This window comes from Streptopelia decaocto (assembly GCF_964273445.1).
Source record: "Streptopelia decaocto genome assembly, chromosome: 1".
Taxonomy (NCBI): Eukaryota; Metazoa; Chordata; class Aves; order Columbiformes; family Columbidae; genus Streptopelia; species Streptopelia decaocto.
Genome location: NC_138663.1, coordinates 182,089,033 through 182,110,082, shown reverse-complemented (window position 1 = coordinate 182,110,082; position 21,050 = coordinate 182,089,033). Strand labels below are relative to the sequence as shown.

Genomic DNA, 21,050 nt, shown 5'->3' with positions numbered 1-21,050 from the left:
CTTACCAGCTTGAACAACTCTCATGAAACTCTCTTTTTTCCCTAACTTCTTACATTCCAGTTTTGTGAAGGAAAACAAATTAATACCATAGGTTTTGTTTGTTTGTTTTGTTTGGGGTTTTTGTTTGGTTTTGTGGGTTTTGTTGTTGGTGGTTGTTTTTTAACTATATGAATCCACAAAAATTTTACTGAATGACTATGGTAAATTCTTTCAATAGCTTCATAACGTTCTCCTTCATAAAAAAAAAAGAATAGGAATGTGACTGTGGCCTTCGTGCTGTCTCTGACAAGTAGAAGCTGAAATCCTGTCATACAAAAATCAGAGGACCCCATTCAGCCAGAAATGCAAGAGGCTGCAAGTACTTGATGTGGTGGTTGCAATTAATTTGGCATGAAAGTGAAATACTTCCTCAAAAGTACACGGATAAACGCCAGTAATCCTGACATGGAACCAGCCTGCCTCAGTCCTGGCCAGAGAATACCTGTTGGGCAAATGCTTAACTAAAGATCTGAAAAATAAAAAGTCATTATCTTAGAACTAAACAAATTACAAATGTCTTTCTACAAGTCCCTTTTAATCCCATATGTTTGGAATAGATTTTGAAATTATTCATGAAGCTTCTTCTCTTTCCTTCCTATCATTCCTAGTAATTTCTTACTATACCAGCTGATTTATTTTTTTATAAAAGTCATGTTTTTGTACTTGCAAAGTATTTTGAATAAGAATTTTTAGGCATGGAACATTTGGCAAAATTTTGCCAACTCAAACTTTGAATTTCCAATCCTGTGATTCAGAAAATATAAGCTTGAATGGAGCCAGATTCTGCCACATTGTTATAGAAAGCCATTTTACTTATTTCCTGCCTATGCAGTGCAGAGAAATTTCAAATACTGACGTTATTTCAATCGTGTTTGCAGAGCAATTGAATAAACACGTTTTTTTTAAGTTCCATAAAATGCAAACAAGAATTCAGGAACTCAGATACTTTGTTCTAATTAAGGCATCTCTCTTCCTACCTGACATTTTCAAAACTCCTTTCATCCTATTCCTATTCATTGAAAAACAACATTGCTAAGATTGTTTACTAATCCTTTTTCCATTTTCCTTCCCTCTGAACAATAGTAATGCCCTTTTTTCAAACTTTTCATCTTTATGAGCCTTTACTTTGCTTTTTAGCCCATCCCTTTTACATCACTCAATTCATATATTAAAGCTTGAAAAGATTTCACATTATCTAACCTCACTAGCCTACTGTTAAGATCAACTAGATTTACTTACATTTCGTAATCCTCTAATGTCTCATATATACGTCTAATGCACGATACCATGCTGCCTCTTCTCTGTGGAATACACTGCAGTATACATAAAGAAGTTTAAGTTTGCATATCACTTCAGGATGTATCTGGATGCCTGTTTTAAACTGCCGGCTCTCCATGTCACTGTCCCTAAGAAACATCTCTACAGTATCTACTACATATACCATAGGGTCTCTGAGAAATACTGTACTACATTGCAGCAGAACTATTTTCAATTATCTTTAAAGAGTTTCCTATCTTGCCAAGAGGGGTAATTAAATTACTCAAAAGATTCAACGGAAATGGTGATTTTGTTCTTTGTGCAAAGTAGTTTCTCTGTTAAGGTGAGGCTATGTAAAAGGTCAGAGGCTTAAATCAGCAGCCCCTACCACACATACACGTACACTGTTCCTAACTACAGAAAATGAAGAATTCAAAGTTGAGGCTGCAGGGGAGGGTTAAGTACATGAGGCATTTCTCACCTGCTGTTGCTGTGTATGTGGGAGGGAGGTGGGGGCCACCTTTTAAAATATATCAGATAATTAATGCACATGTTGACAATCTCTTATTCAATGACTGCTTGCTCCCTCTGGATACCTTTATAATCACATTCTCAGGAAAATCTATTTGCACATAAAAACACCTGAGAACGTAAGCAAAAACTGCTGCTGAGACTTTCCATGAGTTGCACAGAAAACATAACTTCCTGCAAGTATTTATCAGTCATCCGTTAGTAGCCTAAAATGGTGCAGTAACTGCTCAAGCGTATTTACAATGCAAACAACCAATCTGCATATCGTATGATACCATTTACATAATTCCAGGTAAGCCTAACGTGTTCATTAGCATTAACTGGACCTTTGAGATAAGAAAGCTTATTTTACCATTAGACACTGCACATTTCTGTCAGCGCTTTCACAACAAATACTTTTCAAACTTGCAGTTTTGTGCTTTAAAAAACTAATCCCTTATTTTCTGCCTCAGCTATTGTGGACAACAAATCAAATACAAGCTCTAACATGTAAGCAGAGGACACATATGATATTTTCTGAAATTAAATATTCTAAAAATCTCAGAACTGGTATGAAACTCCAGGATGCAGTTCTGCACTTGTCTCCACCACTGTGCATGGGAAACTTTCCCCAAAACCCTGCTCAAAAAAGCTTTTATGCAAAATCAAAATGAAACAAGAAAAATAATTTCAAATGAATGTTTAAGATTCTCCCATTTTCTCATTCGGTTAAAAAGTTGCCCCATAAATCAGAGTATTTAGAAAGCCTCAAGCAAACTTGTATGTATTCTGAAGGATTATATTATGCTAAGGGATACTGCAATGACTGAACAGTCCCAACAGCGGCACTTTAGATCCAAAATTCCACTTCAAAGAAGATGGCTCCAGGTAGGAAAGCAACAGAATATACTTATTTGCCTCTTAGTTGCTTAAAATTATCAATGTGCACATGTTGTTTTTCCTTTCTGCCTATATCAATTTTTACATAATATTCCTAAAGTAAAGACATTCTCTGTAGTCTGCTAATCTTTACAATACCAGGTATATAAAGGACAGTATAGGAAATAGCATGGAAGAGACTTTACATAACTAACTGAAGTGGTTCAAAAAGACAGCTTATTCACAAACAGACATACAAAAAATACTGTTAATAAGCGTTTCAGCATTAGAATTTGAATAAAAGTGACACTTCTTAAAGTATGATTGTTGTATTCATTGCATGTATCTTTATGAACAAAGAACCAAAGCAATCCATTGTGCTCAGGTTATTTAGACAGATTGCAAAATTGCTATACATATATTTAGGTTTAAAAAGTCATCCTCTCCTAGAATCCAATTGCTGAGGGAAAAAAGGGGACTCTAGCAGCCTAAATTTATACAAAAGGAGAGAAATTGTTTCTTCTTTGTGGAGGCAGGAGAGGAACAGTTTTGTTTCCTATAAAGGAAAAAGAAACAATTCTAAAGAGAAAAAGAGAAGCATTTCAAATGCACAGGAATGAAGAACTCTCCTGTTATTGTGAGTTTCCTTTTCCTTTTTTAAGAAATAACACATATAGAGAAATTATTTTAACTTAGAGAACTTAACAGACTTATAGTCCAACTATTTTAGCATCTCTTGCCTTTTTTTTTTGAATACTTGAAAGCTATGTTTTAGGACATCGCTAGTAAAACAAAAACTAATCAGGAAACCTGGTTCTGGAAGGTCAGTCAGACTTTCAAAGGAAAATATTTTCAGTTTTCTTTTAATTTTTACTTGTAATTTGTACATGTAGTCTCATCTGCATTAAGCTAACAGGTTTCCTGATATGGAGTCTCTAACCGGCTATTCAACGGTCACGCAGGATTAGTCTGGCTAGATAAAAACAGTGTGTTCAACATAAATCTTATAATGCCCATTTCAAGACTTGTGTATTACACTTGAAAATTTTTAAGGGCGGAAAAACTGAATTTTCAGTATGCTAACTACTTGACTCTGTCTCCATAGGTGGACTTACAGAGTGAAGTCTTTTAATAGATCTTTTTGCTTAGCAGCAATCTAATCTAAACACAAAACATTTTAATCTTCCCAAATGTTTATCACATTCACTAGCCACTATAATTATCTCAATATCATATTTAATAGAGGGCTCTCCATCCAAGGACTTCAAGCAATATTTAACAATTAAGACGGCCTCGCATCCCAGTGGTGAAGCAAATGAGCTCTTACACAGAGAAAAACTAAAGCACAAAGTCACAGAAACTTTGCCAGGACTAGAACAGAAAATCTGTGGCACAGCCAGAAACAGACCTCCTGGCTCCCAGCCCTACCACTCAACCATAATAAATTCCTTCCTGTACATAGACATGCTCAAAGAGAAACTCCAGTAAATAGACTAAAATGCTAAAACCCATGAAAATGACTGGATAAGTAACAACAGTCAGGGCAAAGAAAACACAGTCCTGCCAGGGTTTGTCTTCACTAACAGATAGCACAAGTTCTTTGCATAAGTTTGGTTAACCAAAGTGAGAACAAATGCAGTTGTGCCTCTAAAAGCAGTAACATTAGTTATAGAATAATGTAGTTACATCCAGCCTTTTGTGCATCTCTGAGAACCTTCATTTAGCAGTGCATACTCTGGCTTTGGAATCATTGTAAGAATTTATTACCATGTTATTAATGTTTTTTTCCTCTAAAGTAAGAGCTTTTAATAGTAGCATCAGTGCCACACGAACTGCAGTGCACAAGGCAAATTCAAAATTCATTTCACCTTTGACTAAAACTTCTGTTTGATTCCAGCACTTAAGACTCAGGTAACATTAGAGGAACACACAACACAAGCGAAAACAACTCCAAAGGCCTGGAAAACCTTCCAGTACTTGTTTTATTTCACTCTTCACCACTCAGCTTGGAGTTGTGAATTTAAGGGATCCTGTCCCTGTGTCCTAAATGAGAGCAAGTCTCCAACTCTGTGACACCTGGGGATAGGAGGAAGCAGCAGCTGTGGTGGCACAGAGTCCTACAGCCGCTCTGCCAGCACACTGCTTGGGTTATAAGGACTTCTTCTGCCCCTCTGTTCAACACTGGAATAGGTTTGCCACATAAATCCAAGATCACTCAAGGGTGTCAACAGTCCTAGATATCTAAACTCGGGTATTTAAACTCGTATAAGCAGAGTTAAGTGGTAACCGACTGAAGAAGCGTACAAAATCCATTCACTGCTGAAGTGAGATGATTTGAAGCATCTCATCAGCTCTCAGCTTGATGAGCCCACGCTCACTCTGCCTTCGATGCTTCCTCAAGAGCCACAGGCAGCCTGTTGATGGAAACGCAATCTTTGCTCAACTCACACTACCAACAAATGACAGGTCCAAACTCATTCCCACCTCTGACACAGACAGGCAGACAGACTTATATCTCCCTGCAGTGGCAGCATCGTTTCCTTTGGAGAAAAAAAAAAATCCTCAGTGTTCAGGGCCCTCCCTGCAGCTGCTTCCTCCTGCCTGCCCTCCCTCCCCATCCCAAAGGGAAATCTGCCCATGGTGAAGGAGCGTAAGCAAGGTCATTACCACATAATAACCATAATAACATAAACCTTTTCCAAATCTGACAGCACAGAGCCCAGCATCTTGAAACGTGATCCAAGCGGGACAAAGTTCCCCCTGGCTCACACTGGAACCAAGCCAGACGGAGGTGGCTCTCGATTCCTGCAGCTCGTGGTGCACTAATGCAGCTTCTCCAGCTCAGAGAAGCTCACACAAACCAAAACACTGCTTGACAACTATCAGCCACATCTGATTTAAGAAAAGGGGTAAGCGATTCACCTTTGTCATTCACGCTTTTATACTCAAATGAGTCAGAATGCCCGCTCAGGCATATACCTCCTCACTGAAACATGAGATTAAGTGAAAACCTGTCAACTCAGGGTTTTCAAATTTTCTTCTGCAGGTGGAGAAACCCTGCAGCTGAATGCTATTTCTGGAAGCATACAAATACCAATTAGGCCTTCAATTAGTTTAAGGTGTGCGTACTGTTCTGCACCAAAAAGGTGCAGGAGGAAGAGAAAGTCCCAAAGACAGCAGAAGCATATACTCAAGTCCCTAAAATACACCTCTGAGTGGTGCCCATGTTCGTAACAGAAGCCACCACGAGGCAGGGGCTCTGGCAGACAAACTGAAGGATGAGGATGCACCTTTTCGATTGCTCTGAAACACATATACCACAGTAAAATGGACAGTGTCCCTGGTCAGACGTCACCACCCTTCCTATGTGCACCCACACCTTTGCCCAAACAGAAAAACGGGTACTGATAAAAGGGACCTACTCATTTAGTTTCTCTCTCTAAACCTGACATGTTGCTTGAGGTTTCAACACGTGACGTCAAATTTCTGTACTTGAGGTATTTTCATTCCAGTAACTCAGCCTGCCCCACACAGTTTTCCTGTGCAGACAAAGCCAGGGCAGGAAAACCGAGCTCAGAGCTCTCAAGGGCCCATGCAAAACTCATGGACTCTTACCAGAAAACTCTCCTTTTACTGTGCAAAAACTGCTGTGAGTAATAAAATTTAACCATGTGACAACTGCTTTTGTAAGGAAAGCCAGGTAAGGCAAATTTATGCTAAGGCATAAGTTAAATTGGACACATAAGAGACTCAGCCAAGCTCACATTTGCAGTTCTTGTTAACTTAGAAGTGGAAAATACACTACAATTTATGGTTAAGTATGAATTTAAAAGTAGTCAAAAGGGTTTCTTGTGGTTATAAGCCTGTTGAAGTGAAACTGCTTGATTTCACCTCAAAATCAAGGTGAAAGTTTCACTGAAGAAACTTATCAAGAAAACTTGAGATAAAATAAGCAAGACCCATTTTTGCATGTTCCTGAATATTGTCTGACATGCTTTACATTAAGAAACTATGCCAAAAGCCTGTGAAGCGCTATTATTTACTCTCCTTTACAGCAGACTAGAAAGGTTTTGCCCAGAGCCCTGCTTAGGTACAACTGATTAAAATCTAGTTCAAAAGAACCATGCCACCCAGCCAGATATGAAGAGATTTGTTATTCTAAGACTTAGAAATAGACTGGTTTTGATGCCAGAAGTGAGTCTATCCAAGCTGTTGCTAAATAAATGAGTCTGTCTAAACTGAGATTTATCTCATAACTGCCCCTAAAGGCAATAAGAGCTGCTTTTTTATATTTACTTAACAATTTAATTGGTTACGACATGTTTTCATTTCATTAATCAGTGACTAATGGGAGTATTTTGTGTATGTGTGATAACTGGACCCCTCTATATTATCAGAAAGAATTGCTTAGCACAGTACTTACTTTGGTACATAAATTCTGTGCTTTCATATTGAAGAAAATGCTTTCTGTACTACAAATTTTTTAAAATATTTAAGCTTTCTTTTTGTAAAAAGAATCATCCTTCCGATTAGAAACAGAGCTTGGAATATCCTTTCTAATATGGAGCAAGTTAAAAATTTCTCCTCCCACTGCAACACATCTCAGTCCTGGGAATACCCAAGAGCAACCCACAGGTTCACAATCTTTATGCCTCTCTCTTTCACTAATTATTTGGTGAAATTATTTAATTACCTATCAGTGTTACTTTGTCACTCCTGAGGTTTGTACCAGTGTACTGAGGGAATCAAGATAGAACTAAGCTGATTTCTGGTGGTTAACGTGTTATCTATCACAAGCAAAGAAATCTATCAAAAAATGTAACATTAGCTCAATCCTACATAAAAACAAAAATCCCACAAAGAGTAGTATCTCTAAAGAAAAACAGGGATTTTAAGGTGCAAGGGTTATTCAAACACTGAAAAATTTCCTAACTGAAGAAAAAGATGTTGCGATAAAGCTCTCGGACTCAGCAACGTTGACAAAGGACCTTTCGGGGAGCACGGAAAGGGTTAACAGGAGGCTGCTGCTGGTGACCATTTGCACTGCCTGCAAGGTACAGTCCCAGCAGACACATTATCAGATTAGGGGAAGGCAAACAAACGGAATTGAAACCATTCTTCAGCGAGTCCGACCTCTTCTTCCTGTGATGTCACGCTACAAATCGTCCCAGCTCTTTCCTCTCCTCTGCAGAAGGAGCCGGGCTGGCGAGCGGCTGCCGTGCTCTGCAGGAACAAACACGCTCTGGAATTTCGTGTCTGCCCTGGCAAACAGCTCTCTTCCCGCCCCACGGGGCGAGCCAGCCCAAAAAGAGCTCTCCCAGGAGCTGAAAAGCTCGTTTTGCAGAAAGCAAGCTGGGAGAGAAACGCAAGCGCCGACACTTCGAGGCGTCCGGGAACTCGTTTTCTAAAGCACGCGTTCCCAGCAAATTTGGATGGACATGACTTCACCATCACCATCTGCAGCGAGGAACACGGTGAAAAGTTCTTACAACGGCTGCGTCGAATTGGGGGGGAAAATGGAACTGAGCAAGCTTCAGGATGACCTCATCTGCCACAAATATGTTTTTTGATTCTCCAAGACTGGCTATGTGATTACAAACAGCACTTGGAAGAGAAGAGTGACCTGGTGATCACTGTTGGAGATGGACTCCCCTGCTACAGAGCTTGTGTTTCGCCTCTGAAGCTTCGCGGTGTCACAAACTTACCAAAGCACACAGTTCAAATACATCTGCAAGTTCTTCTGGGATTTAAAACAAAGTTGCAATAAAAATACCAGGGAAACCTCCAAATCACAGGAATTTTAAATATACCATTATAATGGTAAGCTCTAATTGTTCCACAGAGGACTCCTTTAAATATACTTTATATGGGTGTATCTTTAGTATGGTTTTTGTTCTTGGCCTCATAGCAAACTGTGTTGCTATCTACATTTTTACTTGCACATTAAAAGTGCAAAATGAGACTACAACTTACATGCTTAATTTAGCAATATCGGATCTGCTTTTTGTGTTTACATTACCCTTCCGGATTTATTACTTTGTGGCAAGAAACTGGCCATTTGGAGACATTCTCTGCAAAATTTCTGTCACCCTCTTTTACACAAATATGTACGGGAGCATTTTATTTCTGACTTGCATAAGCGTAGATCGCTTTTTAGCTATAGTGCACCCCTTTCGATCTAAGACTCTCCGAACCAAAAGGAACGCAAAAATTGTCTGCGCTGCAGTATGGATAACTGTGTTAGCAGGCAGCACACCAGCCAGCTTTTTCCAGTCTACAAACCGCCGTAATAATACTGAACAGAGAACCTGTTTTGAAAACTTTTCGGAGGACACATGGAAAACCTACCTATCCCGGATTGTTATCTTCATTGAAACAGTCGGGTTCTTCATTCCACTCATCTTGAACGTGACCTGCTCTACTATGGTCTTACGGACCTTGAATAAACCACTTACATTAAGTCGGAATAAGTTAAGCAAGAAAAAGGTACTCAAAATGATTTTTGTCCATTTAGTGATATTCTGCTTCTGCTTTGTGCCTTATAATGTTACCTTAATACTTTACTCTCTTATGAGAACACAGACCTGGATTAATTGTTCAGTGGTCACTGCAGTCAGGACCATGTACCCTGTCACTCTGTGCATCGCCGTTTCAAACTGCTGTTTTGACCCTATAGTCTATTACTTTACATCGGATACAATCCAAAATTCGATAAAGAAGAACCGGTCCACTCGAACGCGGGATGTCAGATTCTCCGAAAGACCAGTTTCAGAAAACTTCATTCAGCACAGCCTTCAGACCATAAAAATGAAAATATCTGACAGTGACTCTACAATATGAACTGTATTACGAGACTACTGGGACTAAGCTGGAATTAGAAGCCTGCACATTTCTTCAGCTGTGAAAATATATGCTGATATGTAAATGTTACACTTCCTTCACATCAGAAAAGTTTATTTTAAGACTGTAAAAGTGTTAAGCATAATAGTACACAGAAAAAGTATTTTAAGAATTTATGTCAAATGTCTGTTCTGACAGGTTGTATGTTAGAAATGTGCTTTTGGTTTCGGATTAGGTTAACCAAAGTCCGAAGACTGACTGTCAAGTCAGAAATAAATGAAACAGTAGGTGGGGTTTTTTTCTGAAGTTAAAACAGTTGCTCATATTTTTTCCTTATATTTTAAGGACAGAGGTTTCCAAGTTACTAAGGATGGGAGTGAAACTACCTGGTTTACAGAACAGGATGCAGTTGCTGAGGAAAACTGCACTGTATTGATCTTATCACTTCAGCTACTGTGTCTGCTCCCGAGCTGCTTCTTCACAATCTTCTCCACCTTCCTTCTTAGGGACCATCATGTTCACAAGAGGCTTCGATCAGTGGGCTACAAGAATTTAATTTCTCCCAGGTTTATCTGATAAAATATATGCTCTCTCCACAAGCCTGGCCCCCACAAAGCAGTTGAATCTTCTGGTAGTTTAGGGCATCAGGAAACAACTCAGACAAACTGGTTTTTCTTCTCACCTCTGTCTCAGATGTCTGTGTAATTATAACAAAATAACCTCTGATGACTGAAGTTAGTGCTTTAGGTGCAGTACCACTTTATTAAGCACTTTTGTGAGAGGTTCTTCCATTCAACACGTTTTGAACAAAATAACATTGTCCGAATAAGGTAATTCAATCTCAAGGTAGTAGTTTCTTAGAAAAACATGACTGTTGCTAACTAGAAATGACCATCAAAACAAGTATTTCTTCTAGGAAACTATTTGGTGACCCATAACAAAATTCAAGACAACAGTAATTTTTAGAGTGAAAATTCCCCTCAGTCTTTGTGTCCTATAAATATTTTTAACATGAGCATTTAAAATTTAAAATGTTATTTTTATACTTTATAAAGTTTGCAAGAAAATAAATTACTCACGTCTACGTGCTGGCAAAATTAAATTAGACACTTCAAAAAATAAAAGCTATGTAAACAGAAAAATCTATGTATATTACTGTTACAAACAGGAATATATAGACAAGAGTGCTTTAAAACATCCTGCTGTGTGTGTTTCTCAGCTACTAGAACATTTTGTACATTTTCCTCAAAATTAATTTAACATTGCTGTAAAATTAAATAAATATGTAAAGGTAAAAGTAAATAGTGGTGGTTTTTCCTCCCCTAAAACAGCGTCAAAAATAAAACAGAGTTAAAATTAATTTGCACTTTAGATTTTGGGCAGTCTGTTGCAAAGATACAGCATTGAGGCATTTTTACTTCAGGGCAGTATACGAACGTGCAAATCAATTTTGGAGAAAAAGCATATTGAGCTGTCAGAATAAATGATAACTTCTCATTGAGTTTACTTCCCTTTGCGAAGCTTTTGCTTAATTGTTGTAAATCAATTGTACATTACTACTACTGGAAAACTGAGTTACTCAAAGACTACTAGAAAATAATGTTGATTGAATTTTAAACTTAACATTATAAATCCCTCTCCACACAGCTTATGAAAAAAAATCAAATAGTATGAGCTAAGCTACAAAGATAGCATAGACAAACGTCTGCGTAATATCTGAAAATAGGCAGTTATCTTCGCTAGGAATCCTAAACTCTTCTGATTCATATCCAACTGCAGAAAAACGCACAAAAAGCCCATCATGAGTAGTTCTGTGCATGTTTTCCGTATGTCACTGACAAATCCAAAATTCAAAAGCCAGATACGCATCTCTAACGTCTCAATGCATCTCTCTCTAAACAACCTGTTTGGTATTAGACTCCCTCCAAAAAGTTTGGGATGAAAGCCCCTAATGTCGCTGCTGGGCTGTGTTTCTGGACTACGACTCTCCCCAAACTTGGCAAAGCTGTTACTCGGCTCAGTGACAACTTGTCCAGCAACGCCTCTGCAGTACAGCAGCAAACACCCTGCAGCCTCACCCTGGTAAAGAGAAGCTGCTCCTCCTGAGATTGTGAAACTGCAGGGCAGGAGAGACAAAAAAATCACTGACTTAAAAGCAGAACAAGCAGATAAAGTCCTATGTATGGGTAGTCCCTTTTAAGCCAAATCTTCTTTGGTGTATTACCTCAAAAAGCCTTGGGAAACATGAAGAGTAGCTCTTTTGGCAGGGTAGTAGCTTCTGCTTTTTGGGACCACACAGTGCAACACAGCACGATAGCTTTCCCACCACCTAACAGTTAGATATCTCAAAACTGTGAGAGGAAGACTATATTTTTTATTATTAAACATATCTCAGTCTTTCCACAGAGGGTGAAAAAAGGCAACAAAACAAACAGCAACAAAAAACACCACAACAACCAACCACACCCCCAAACAAAACAAGAACAGAGTCAAAAAAGCAACATCTGTCACTTAGGGTATTTCTTAAGTAATGGTCAGATTCTCTATCTGACTGATTCAGAAGAGGGGGAGTGAACTGTACCTCCCACAACAAGCTGATATAAAGTCAAGCTCCCAGCTATTCAGGACTGGCTGAGATTTTCTCCTCCGCTTCCAGTCCTGCACCAAGATTATCCTGGAGAGCTGTGGATGGAGCAATGTTTTCACTGGTACATTCCTGAACAGCCACACTCCTTCCCTCCACTCCTGCCTTTGATACCAACTCTTCTGTCTCTCTGGTAAGAGCTTGTGCCAAAATTTAAATTTGGATAAGGAGTTATTCTCTTAAGTCATGCCTAGACATCGCAAATTAAAAGGCTTATAATGTCAGAGCTCCTGAATGTGTTGCATCCAGTGCTTCCTAAAGGTACATTGTTTTTACTCATATGCCTATGCAGGGGGGATTGGCACTCAGTTTTAAGACCAAAACTTACAAATTTGTTCTTTGTAGTCTGGGTTCTTCATCTACAGAGCGCAGATACTGCACACTTGCCATAAACATAAAAGCAGTGAAGATTTAGTGGACTCCAAGCATTTTTTTTAATCTAAACCAAGGTAGGCAGCCATTGATAACTAGACAATTAAAGAGGAGTTTTGAACAACAAGGAAGAAGAAACAGGCTGTCAACATCTCTAATTTACTTCAACATACCATTATTTAAAAGCAAAATATTTCCCATTTTATATGTCTTATGTTGAGCTTGAAATTTTAATTTCTGGCTCTTTCAGGAACAGAATACAAGTTGAAATTTGTTTCACTTAGTATACATCTTTGACATTTAAGGAAATACCAATACCAAGTCAAATACTACTTTATATTTTTCATGTTAAAGTGCTTAAAAAGAAGATACTTCACACAGGTAAGAAATCCTTAACTGGAATCAACCTCCAAACTTCTATTTCCTAAGAAAGCAACCTCAGTCATAGAAATGTAAAGATCTGAGAAGAGTTTGTGAGATCAGGTGGAAGATACGAATGGTGGTACTGGATCAGACCCTGGGCATTCAGCTAATTACAATTTGGCCTCCAACAGCAGCCAAGGCTGGATGCCGGGGGAAGGAGGTAACAGGAGGGGTACAGGGCTCTCCCTCCTCCAAACACTGTCCCAATTCACCAGTCGCATCTTGGAAGTTTCCAGGTCAGATGTGTTTGTGTGTTCAGCAATGCTAAAATTTCTTCCTCTATGAGTTTGTCCTGCCTCCCTTTGAACTTGTGTAAGGTTTCTAACATCCACAACATTCTGCATTAATAAGTTAGCATTTGGGGGGGAGAATAAAACTTAAAAAAAGGCAAACTCTCCCCCCACCCCCCGCAACACCAACCCCTTTTTGTTTCAGATCCACTACTTTTGTTACTGCCTCCTCCTTTCTTTTGGAGCACTTGATTGCCATTCAGCCTCTCCATATCACTCCTGATTATTCAGTCTTCCATCATCTCTAGCAAATGAGAAAGTGACTGTCACTTGTAATTCCAACCAGCCTTCTTGCCAAAGATGAGATTTTTCAGTATTACATGAAGAACTCAGCTAAAATTACAGCAAACCCAGTGAGGTTCACCAAAACTGATAATTTTGAAAATCCCACTCTACCATTATTTATTCCTCCAAGTTATTTTCTAGGAGTTTTATCAATGAAGAGCAACTTGTTCATACTTTTCCAGCAGTAAATGTAATACTATAAGGTTCTTGCACCTGGGCAGACCTGTAAATCCTGACAAGTTCCCTTTTTGCTAGACTATTATCATTTATACCTTAAGGTTACTGGCATTTGAGCATCACTGACAAAATGAAAGAGGATACATTTCAAGAGCTAAGGCAAATTGTAAATCAGAATGATCCTAAATATAGAAGTTGTAAATGTCCGGACTGCATTTGTTCTCATTATCAGAGTGGTGCAAAAATTGTATAAATACACCTGACAGTTACTGAATACATTTTCTGAATGTACTCAATACAACTCATTTAGGATTAATGCAAATTCAGAAAGCCATCCTTGCGCAGTCTAATAGTTCTGCAAGAAGCTGGATGGAGAACTTTGTTCAAATCCTCTGATTCTGCTTCGCCACTGAAGCAATCTGTAGTCTTGCACATTATCACCTCCACGCCCCATCCAGTTCCTGTTATACAACTGCTTATAAAGCAAGCCCAGTTTTTCCTGTAAGAAAACTGAACTTATCACAAAATTAAAGCAAACAGAAAGAACCCTGCACACATCTTGTCTTCTGTAAAACCTATCATTTTCTTGGAAGACTAAAAATTCCAGAACTGAAAATTTAGATTTTAAAATATTTTTTCTATTTAACAAGCAGTCCATTCACTTTAGTTACAATAGAACTAACAACTGTCCTGCACTAAGCAGGGATAAGTTGTCTACAGTTTAAACATGAGAATCAAACCACAAGCAACAACAAAGGAAGGCCTCTAAAAAGAAGTTCCTGTCTTTTTATGAAGAGATGAAAGAACACTTTTCCATACACGTACCTTTAAGATTTGCCCTAACTCCACCTTTTTTAAACAGGGAGTTGCTGCCTTAAAGAAAACCATTCTTAAATAACAGTAACAGGAGGCACCCGAAATTAAAGCCATACATTAGGAACAATATTAAGTCTATCTCACATGAAAACAGCTATGGCTATGTTAACTCTTCTGCTTTTCACATGAATTCTGCAAAAATTGCTGCTTTATGAAAGGAAGTCAGTTGTACACATTAGTTGCAAGTCTTCAACTTTCTGCAAAACTATACAACATTTGATCTATTAATTTTTGGAAGTCTGCACTAGTGAGCACTTTCTACAAGCAACTATTGATGCAATAAAAACTGAAAAAAACTCCTGATCGCTAAGGAGTGATGCTGGATTCAAAAAGATTTACAATTAATCACAGCACCAAGAATTACACTTGTTTAAAGCTGGAAGCATCTGCAATAAAACTTTGATGCTTTTATGACATAACAAAGGAAGTAGCTACAGAATTGCAGATATTTTTCTACTAAAGAAATTTGTTATCTCTATAGCAAAACATGGCAAAAATTTGAGAATACAGATAATGAAGCAAGTACCAAAATATCTGCCTATGAAACTAAATCCAAAGTCTCTTGACTACTTGTTTACTACAGGTATTTAACACTTTTTATACATGAAAGAAACTTTATCATATATACTGCATGCTCATATTGTGTTTCACATGGTCCTTTGGGTGGTTAAGCCCTAAGAAAACAAGTTAGCAGCCATTTCGTTCCTGTCCAGATGACATCTGTGAGTTCCTCTGAGCTGCTGGAAGGTGCAACAGGCACAGGGTTTGTTCTGGGCAAGCTGAACGGGAAGGACAGAGTGTTGACAGTTCAGGTACTTACTCAAGCCAAGTTCAGACTAAGTACAGCCTAACTGGGTAAGCCTGAAGCTCATGGGTTCAGGAGAACACCAGGCATAGAGGTCCAGATGTTGGTGTTACCATGTTCAGCTGTACCAGAGACACTTACCAGCCTGCAACTAACCTGTTCTGACCAGCAAACACAACCCAAATGAAGAGCTTCACCAAAATGCAGAGGGACAATTACCCTTCTGGAAGATGGTGAACACTATGCCTGTTCAACAGCTGTAAACAGAGGGATCCTCATCCTTGACAAGGACTTTTTATTACTGGAAATTTACTGTACTCTGATACAAATGTATAACTGAAATGCCATACATTTATACAGTATAAAATCAGACACAAAAGCACTTATTTGGCCAACAACAACAAACCACCAATGACAACAGAAAAAAACCCCATGCATTTATGCATGCAATGGCTTCGAAGAAAATGAAGCTAGCAGAGGGACAAAAACCTCACTTCCAGTGACATATAATTTGGCAGTCTGAGTTTGACAAGATATTGTTATAACCTTAGGAGACTGAAAATTGAGCAGCATATAGCTGGTAAGAAAAAAAAAATCCACATCGAATGTTTGGCACTTCCTTTGCTAACTCTGTCTTCCAAAGAAAAGTTAACTATAAAATGGCTCAAATAACACCGCAATAAGGATATAAAGAGCAATAAAGCTTATGACAGTTATTCAGGACTGTGACTCAGATAAAAGAAGAGGAAAAAAACAAAACAAAACACAAAACTTAATTTTACCCATTTACCAGTTTTGTTTCACTACAGAGATTAACAGAACTACAAAGTTAGAGAACATAATCCCATCCAAGGAAGAAGTAGCAGGGATATGGCTGCAGAATTTAACCCAAGCATTATTTGTATTTAAGGAGAAAACCTCATCAAATTTGACCCAATTCAGCAAGATTTCACAAAACTAAAGAACTCCAAGCATATCTCCCTGAATTTTAATATAATTTTCCCTCATAGGCTCTTTTCAGCATTCTTACAAAGTATCTGCAATGCAGATATTGCAATGCTGCAGGATGAAAAGCTCAAGTTCAAACTACCTAGAAACTGGGCAGGACTAAAATGAAAGTCCTACAGCCATGGTATGGCCACCAAAACATTGGACAATATAAAAAAAAACAACTTGAAAAATCAAGGATTCCCAGAAAACTATTTCATTATTTTTGTTATTTCATTATTTTTGTTCAAGTCCTACTAACCATCAGGACAATCTTAAGAAAAAAAAAAAAAAAAAAGACTAAAAGTATATCCTGTTCACCAAATCTTATTTCTGTGGCTAACTCTGTAGTTAGCACCAGTGTAGATATCTTTATACTGCACCAACAGAGCTGCAAGCTCCACTGAGCACAGGCTATAAAGCCTGGCTCCCTATGACAGCTGTAAATCTGAGAGATCAAAACATCCTCTGCTTCTGCAGCCACCCTGGTAACAGTACGTGACCTCCACACAAACAGAAACCACAACAGGACTATGGATGAGATATATAGCATAAGTGGCCACCTAAAGCAAAACTAGGCATAATTAAATAGCTACCTCTTGTTAATGACCCCTTAACACCGAAAGGGGGAAATGTAGTCACAAAGACTAATATTAGGCATCATGATTCACTTCCACTAACCCCAGACAAACATTATACATCTGGTTTAGGTTTGTCATTGAGACAGATGCTCTCTACAGTCCGTGGAAAGAGGGACCTTCAGAAAGTGAATAATCCCATTGTAAAATACTTGTTGAAGATAAATAGAATGAATTGCTTTCTGGAAGTGCAGCTCTGTCTCAAGTATAGAGGGAGCCTAAATACCTAAGTTACAGAAGTCTAATAGTGCAGGATTAGCATCCCCCTAATAAGAGGGGCAGTAGATGAAGTAGAGAAAAACTTAAATCCTTAATCAAGAATGGCATCCAGTTTTCACAGATTGAAAACTCCACGTAGTTGCTTGTGTCTTAGGTAATCCCTTTGGTCGTGTTTGTACTTGAATCAAAATAGCATCTTAAGGGTTGGGCTGGCTTGGTATACCTGCAGCAGATAAATCCATTAATACTGTGCTAACATAACCAATATCTTCCAGCCCTAGTATTTTGTACACTTAGTGTGTACCAAGAAGTGAACATATTGCCAAGACAGACAAAAGCAGGAAACACAGAGCCTGAGCTTTAAGTGTTCTAGTTTCTCTTCCAGTAGCCCAGAGAATTTGCTCGGATGGTAACACCCAAGCATGAATAACAACTTGAGTCATCTTCACAATAAATAGGAGTAGCAGGGAAGCTTTTCAAAGTGATGGTGTAGACAGTGAAGACTATCACTGGGTATTCTTCCTGGTTGTTCAATTTGCCTTCAGCTATTAAAGCAGATAAAAGTTTCAAGCCTCAAAAAGCACAGCATGATTTCTATAAAAGGAAACTCTTCAGGAGTACTGAAAGGCATGGGAGAGACACTAACATATTTATGCATTTATTAAAAAGTGCATGCATGTATATATGCATATGCTCAAACTAAAAAAGCACATAAACATATTTACTATATATTTACCATATATTCACAGACACCCAGAAAGCAACCATCTTACAGACTTCTAAGAATGCGCCTTGTATGATTAAAGGCAAAATCACAGGCGGCTTTCCAGCCGCAGCTGTGACAACTGAAATGTCAGAGCTAATTAATGACCTTAAAAAAAGAAAAATAAAGCATATGCAGCAGAACCAGTATGGTCCTTTAGTACTATCATGCCAAGCAGCAGTGGTGGTGACCTCTCTCATCACGTATGCTTCTAGAACACAATCATGATGCAAGCAGAAATATATTTAGTATGTACAGACAGAAAACCTCAAATCAATTCTCAGTTCCTTCTTTGAGGTTAAAGCTGTATTCTCCTAACATAACTTTTTTGAAAGGAGCACAACGAACACATGAAATGGCATAGCTTGGTGACCCTTAGCACTATTTTGCCTTGTAAAAAAAAAAAAAAGCCTAGAAAATTCCACATTTAAAATCATTGTCCATAGCAGCCTCCACACCGAGGCAGGATACGAGGTGCCTAATATCCAGAAGATCACAGGAGATGGGTGATGTCTGCAAGAGCAATGTGATGCCTGCAATTCCTGAGGTACCTGTCTTTGCACCAGTGAAGCTCCGTAGGTGGTTCGTGCATCCTGCCAGTGAGCCTGCCTGCAAACACTGTCATTCTGGATAAGCCAAGCAGTTTTCTGTGCCTAAGGCTGCCCCTCATTCACAAATTAGATATTCCTATATCTAGGGAAAAGCAAAATTTAGAAGGCATGAAAGGAGTATGCCTGACATACACTAGCTTTTCTAAGAGAAACCATCTGCTGTGCAGAAAGACACACGACTACTGGAGCCTTGAGGAGAGACAGCAGAACACTTGACTCACTTGCCAGTGCTGAAGTCACTCATGGGTGAACCCACGACTACATCTGCAGTCAGTAATGCAACGAGCCCCGGCCTGTCCTAAGGCCTTGAGGGCAAGCGGCAAAGCACAGCTCGCACCCACGCAGCTAAGCTTTCTCCACTTCTAATCCACACGAGCAGTTGAAGATAGATCCTGAGCTGCATCATGCCCCAAATCTTGCCCAGGCGCTGCCCAGAGGAGTGCTGACTAATGCCAGAACATGCCAGGGAACATGTTACTGCCAGAATACCACTGATGGCTGTGGGCAATACTCAAGCCTAAACTACTGTCTCTTTGAGGCTAGTAGTACAGACACAGCCCCAATACCCAGTCCTTGCTGCCTGGCCTTACTTGGCTGCCTATCACAGAACAGCTGGGGTTGGAAAGGTTGGGGGAAGGCTGGGATCATCTAGTCCAACCCACCTGCCAACAAGGTTTTAGAGTCATTCTGCTAATACAGAAGTAAACAATTTATCTAGTAACCTATTGTATAAAATTTTGACAGTATGACCGTTCCTACTTCTTCCAGTTTTAAAAGGAATTACTTAGGACATCAAAATCAGAGAGGACTTCAAACTGCATGTAGGCATCTACCTCCAGAAGAGGTGCAGGACTTCAGGCATAAACCTAAAACACTACTGAAAAGCATACATACCACAAGCAAATATACTAACTCCCATTCCTAGATGCTCAGTTCCTCTACACAAGGAGCACAGAAACCTAATTCGAAATTGTACACTGCATCCAAGGAAACAGGCTCTAAGCACTCTAGTGAGTACCACAATAACTGTGTCCTTGTATGAAGACTAGGAGGCTGCATAGTTAAGCTTGTACTACACAAAATACTAAGGAGTACTTGCTTACCTGTAATTTCTTAGAGCTTTATCCTGACCTGGATTTGTCTAACACTTTTAAGACAAATCTTAGGCATACCTATTTCATATTTTTCAACCTTACTGCACGATCAAAGTAGGTCTGCTGTTATTCCAGCTCAGTGAGTCTGTCATATTAATTCAGTAAAGCATAATCTCTGGGAATACATGGCTTTCCTCAGGAAGGTATTTCTGCCACAGTGAGCTGCATCATTTAAAAGCAGCTGAAGTCTTTGGTGTGGGATGAGGTATCTGAGTATAAATTAACTACATAGTTGACAAATATTTAATGCAAATATTGGGTTATGTTAAATCAACAATAAAACAGCACTGCAGATTTCATTGCAAATGTTTAATTGACAATAGAAGCCACAAAGAAGGAACTGACAAAGGGGAAGTATTATGGAGCACAGTTTAGGCAATGCTACATGGAAGGAGTTAAAGACAGAGCAAAGTATACTTGGCTACTTATGATCATATTTTAACCATTAAAAGAGTAACCTTGTAGGGCCATCTCTATCTTCCATCAGTCCTTAAAAATCTGAACCACTTTAAAACTCTAGATAACAACACCTATCATTACTGGTGTTCCTTCTTCCTTTGAAAAATACAAACATCAATTAGGATAGCAAATATTAAAGAAGACCACAGTCAAAGGAGCCTACAGTGTGAACAGCTGGAGTGCAATGCACTGCTTCAGTTCCACATCTGTTTGCCCCTCACACATAAACACCAAAAAAAAGTTGAAGCTAGCAGACTAAATCAAACTGCAAAGAAACTCCCTTTAGGACACCACAATGCACCTTCCCATTCTGTTCTGGGCCATTGTGGGGTTGTTGAAGGCGACGCAGCTGCCTCTCATCCCTGTTAACAGCAAAAGCTACGAGGTAGCCTTTTAAAACTGCAGTCCTACAAGGAATAGCCTTTGGACTCCAGGTGCTCATGCAGATGAGTTAACAAGTTAACAACAGAACATTTTACCATCTGTAGAGCTAACCAGGAAAGTGTGGCTGTGCTCTAACCTGCCTTACTGGGCTGGTATGAATTGCCTGAGCTTTGGACACAGCTGTGGCTGGCTGGCAGCTCCTCCAGTGCAGAAGAACAAGACCCTTTCACTACCCCAGCACTGGGTCACTGAAGCCTGAGAAAGCAGAAGGGCTTGACACATCCCATCTCTGGCCCACCAAAGGCTGGCTTGCAGAAAAAGTATTTTGTAACGTAGCCCAAACTATTTTAAATATGCCAAATGTGATGATTTAGAACATGTGTACGCTCCAAACTCTTTACCTAACCATACATGTGAAAAGGTATTTGCAGGAAGCAC

At 39.0% G+C, this 21,050-nt stretch overlaps 2 protein-coding genes across 3 annotated transcripts in view; one reads left to right on the top strand and one right to left on the bottom strand.

The window, feature by feature from the left end:
* Positions 1-21,050, bottom strand: part of RB1 (RB transcriptional corepressor 1) — an 80,680-nt gene that overhangs the window by 25,364 nt on the left and 34,266 nt on the right. The gene's annotated exons all lie outside the window — the stretch shown is intronic.
* On the top strand, positions 7,882-11,030 carry LPAR6 (lysophosphatidic acid receptor 6). The gene has a single exon (XM_082068264.1). The coding sequence runs from the start codon at positions 8,503-8,505 to the stop codon at positions 9,523-9,525; it is 1,023 nt and encodes a 340-aa protein (XP_081924390.1). The 5' UTR covers positions 7,882-8,502; the 3' UTR covers positions 9,526-11,030.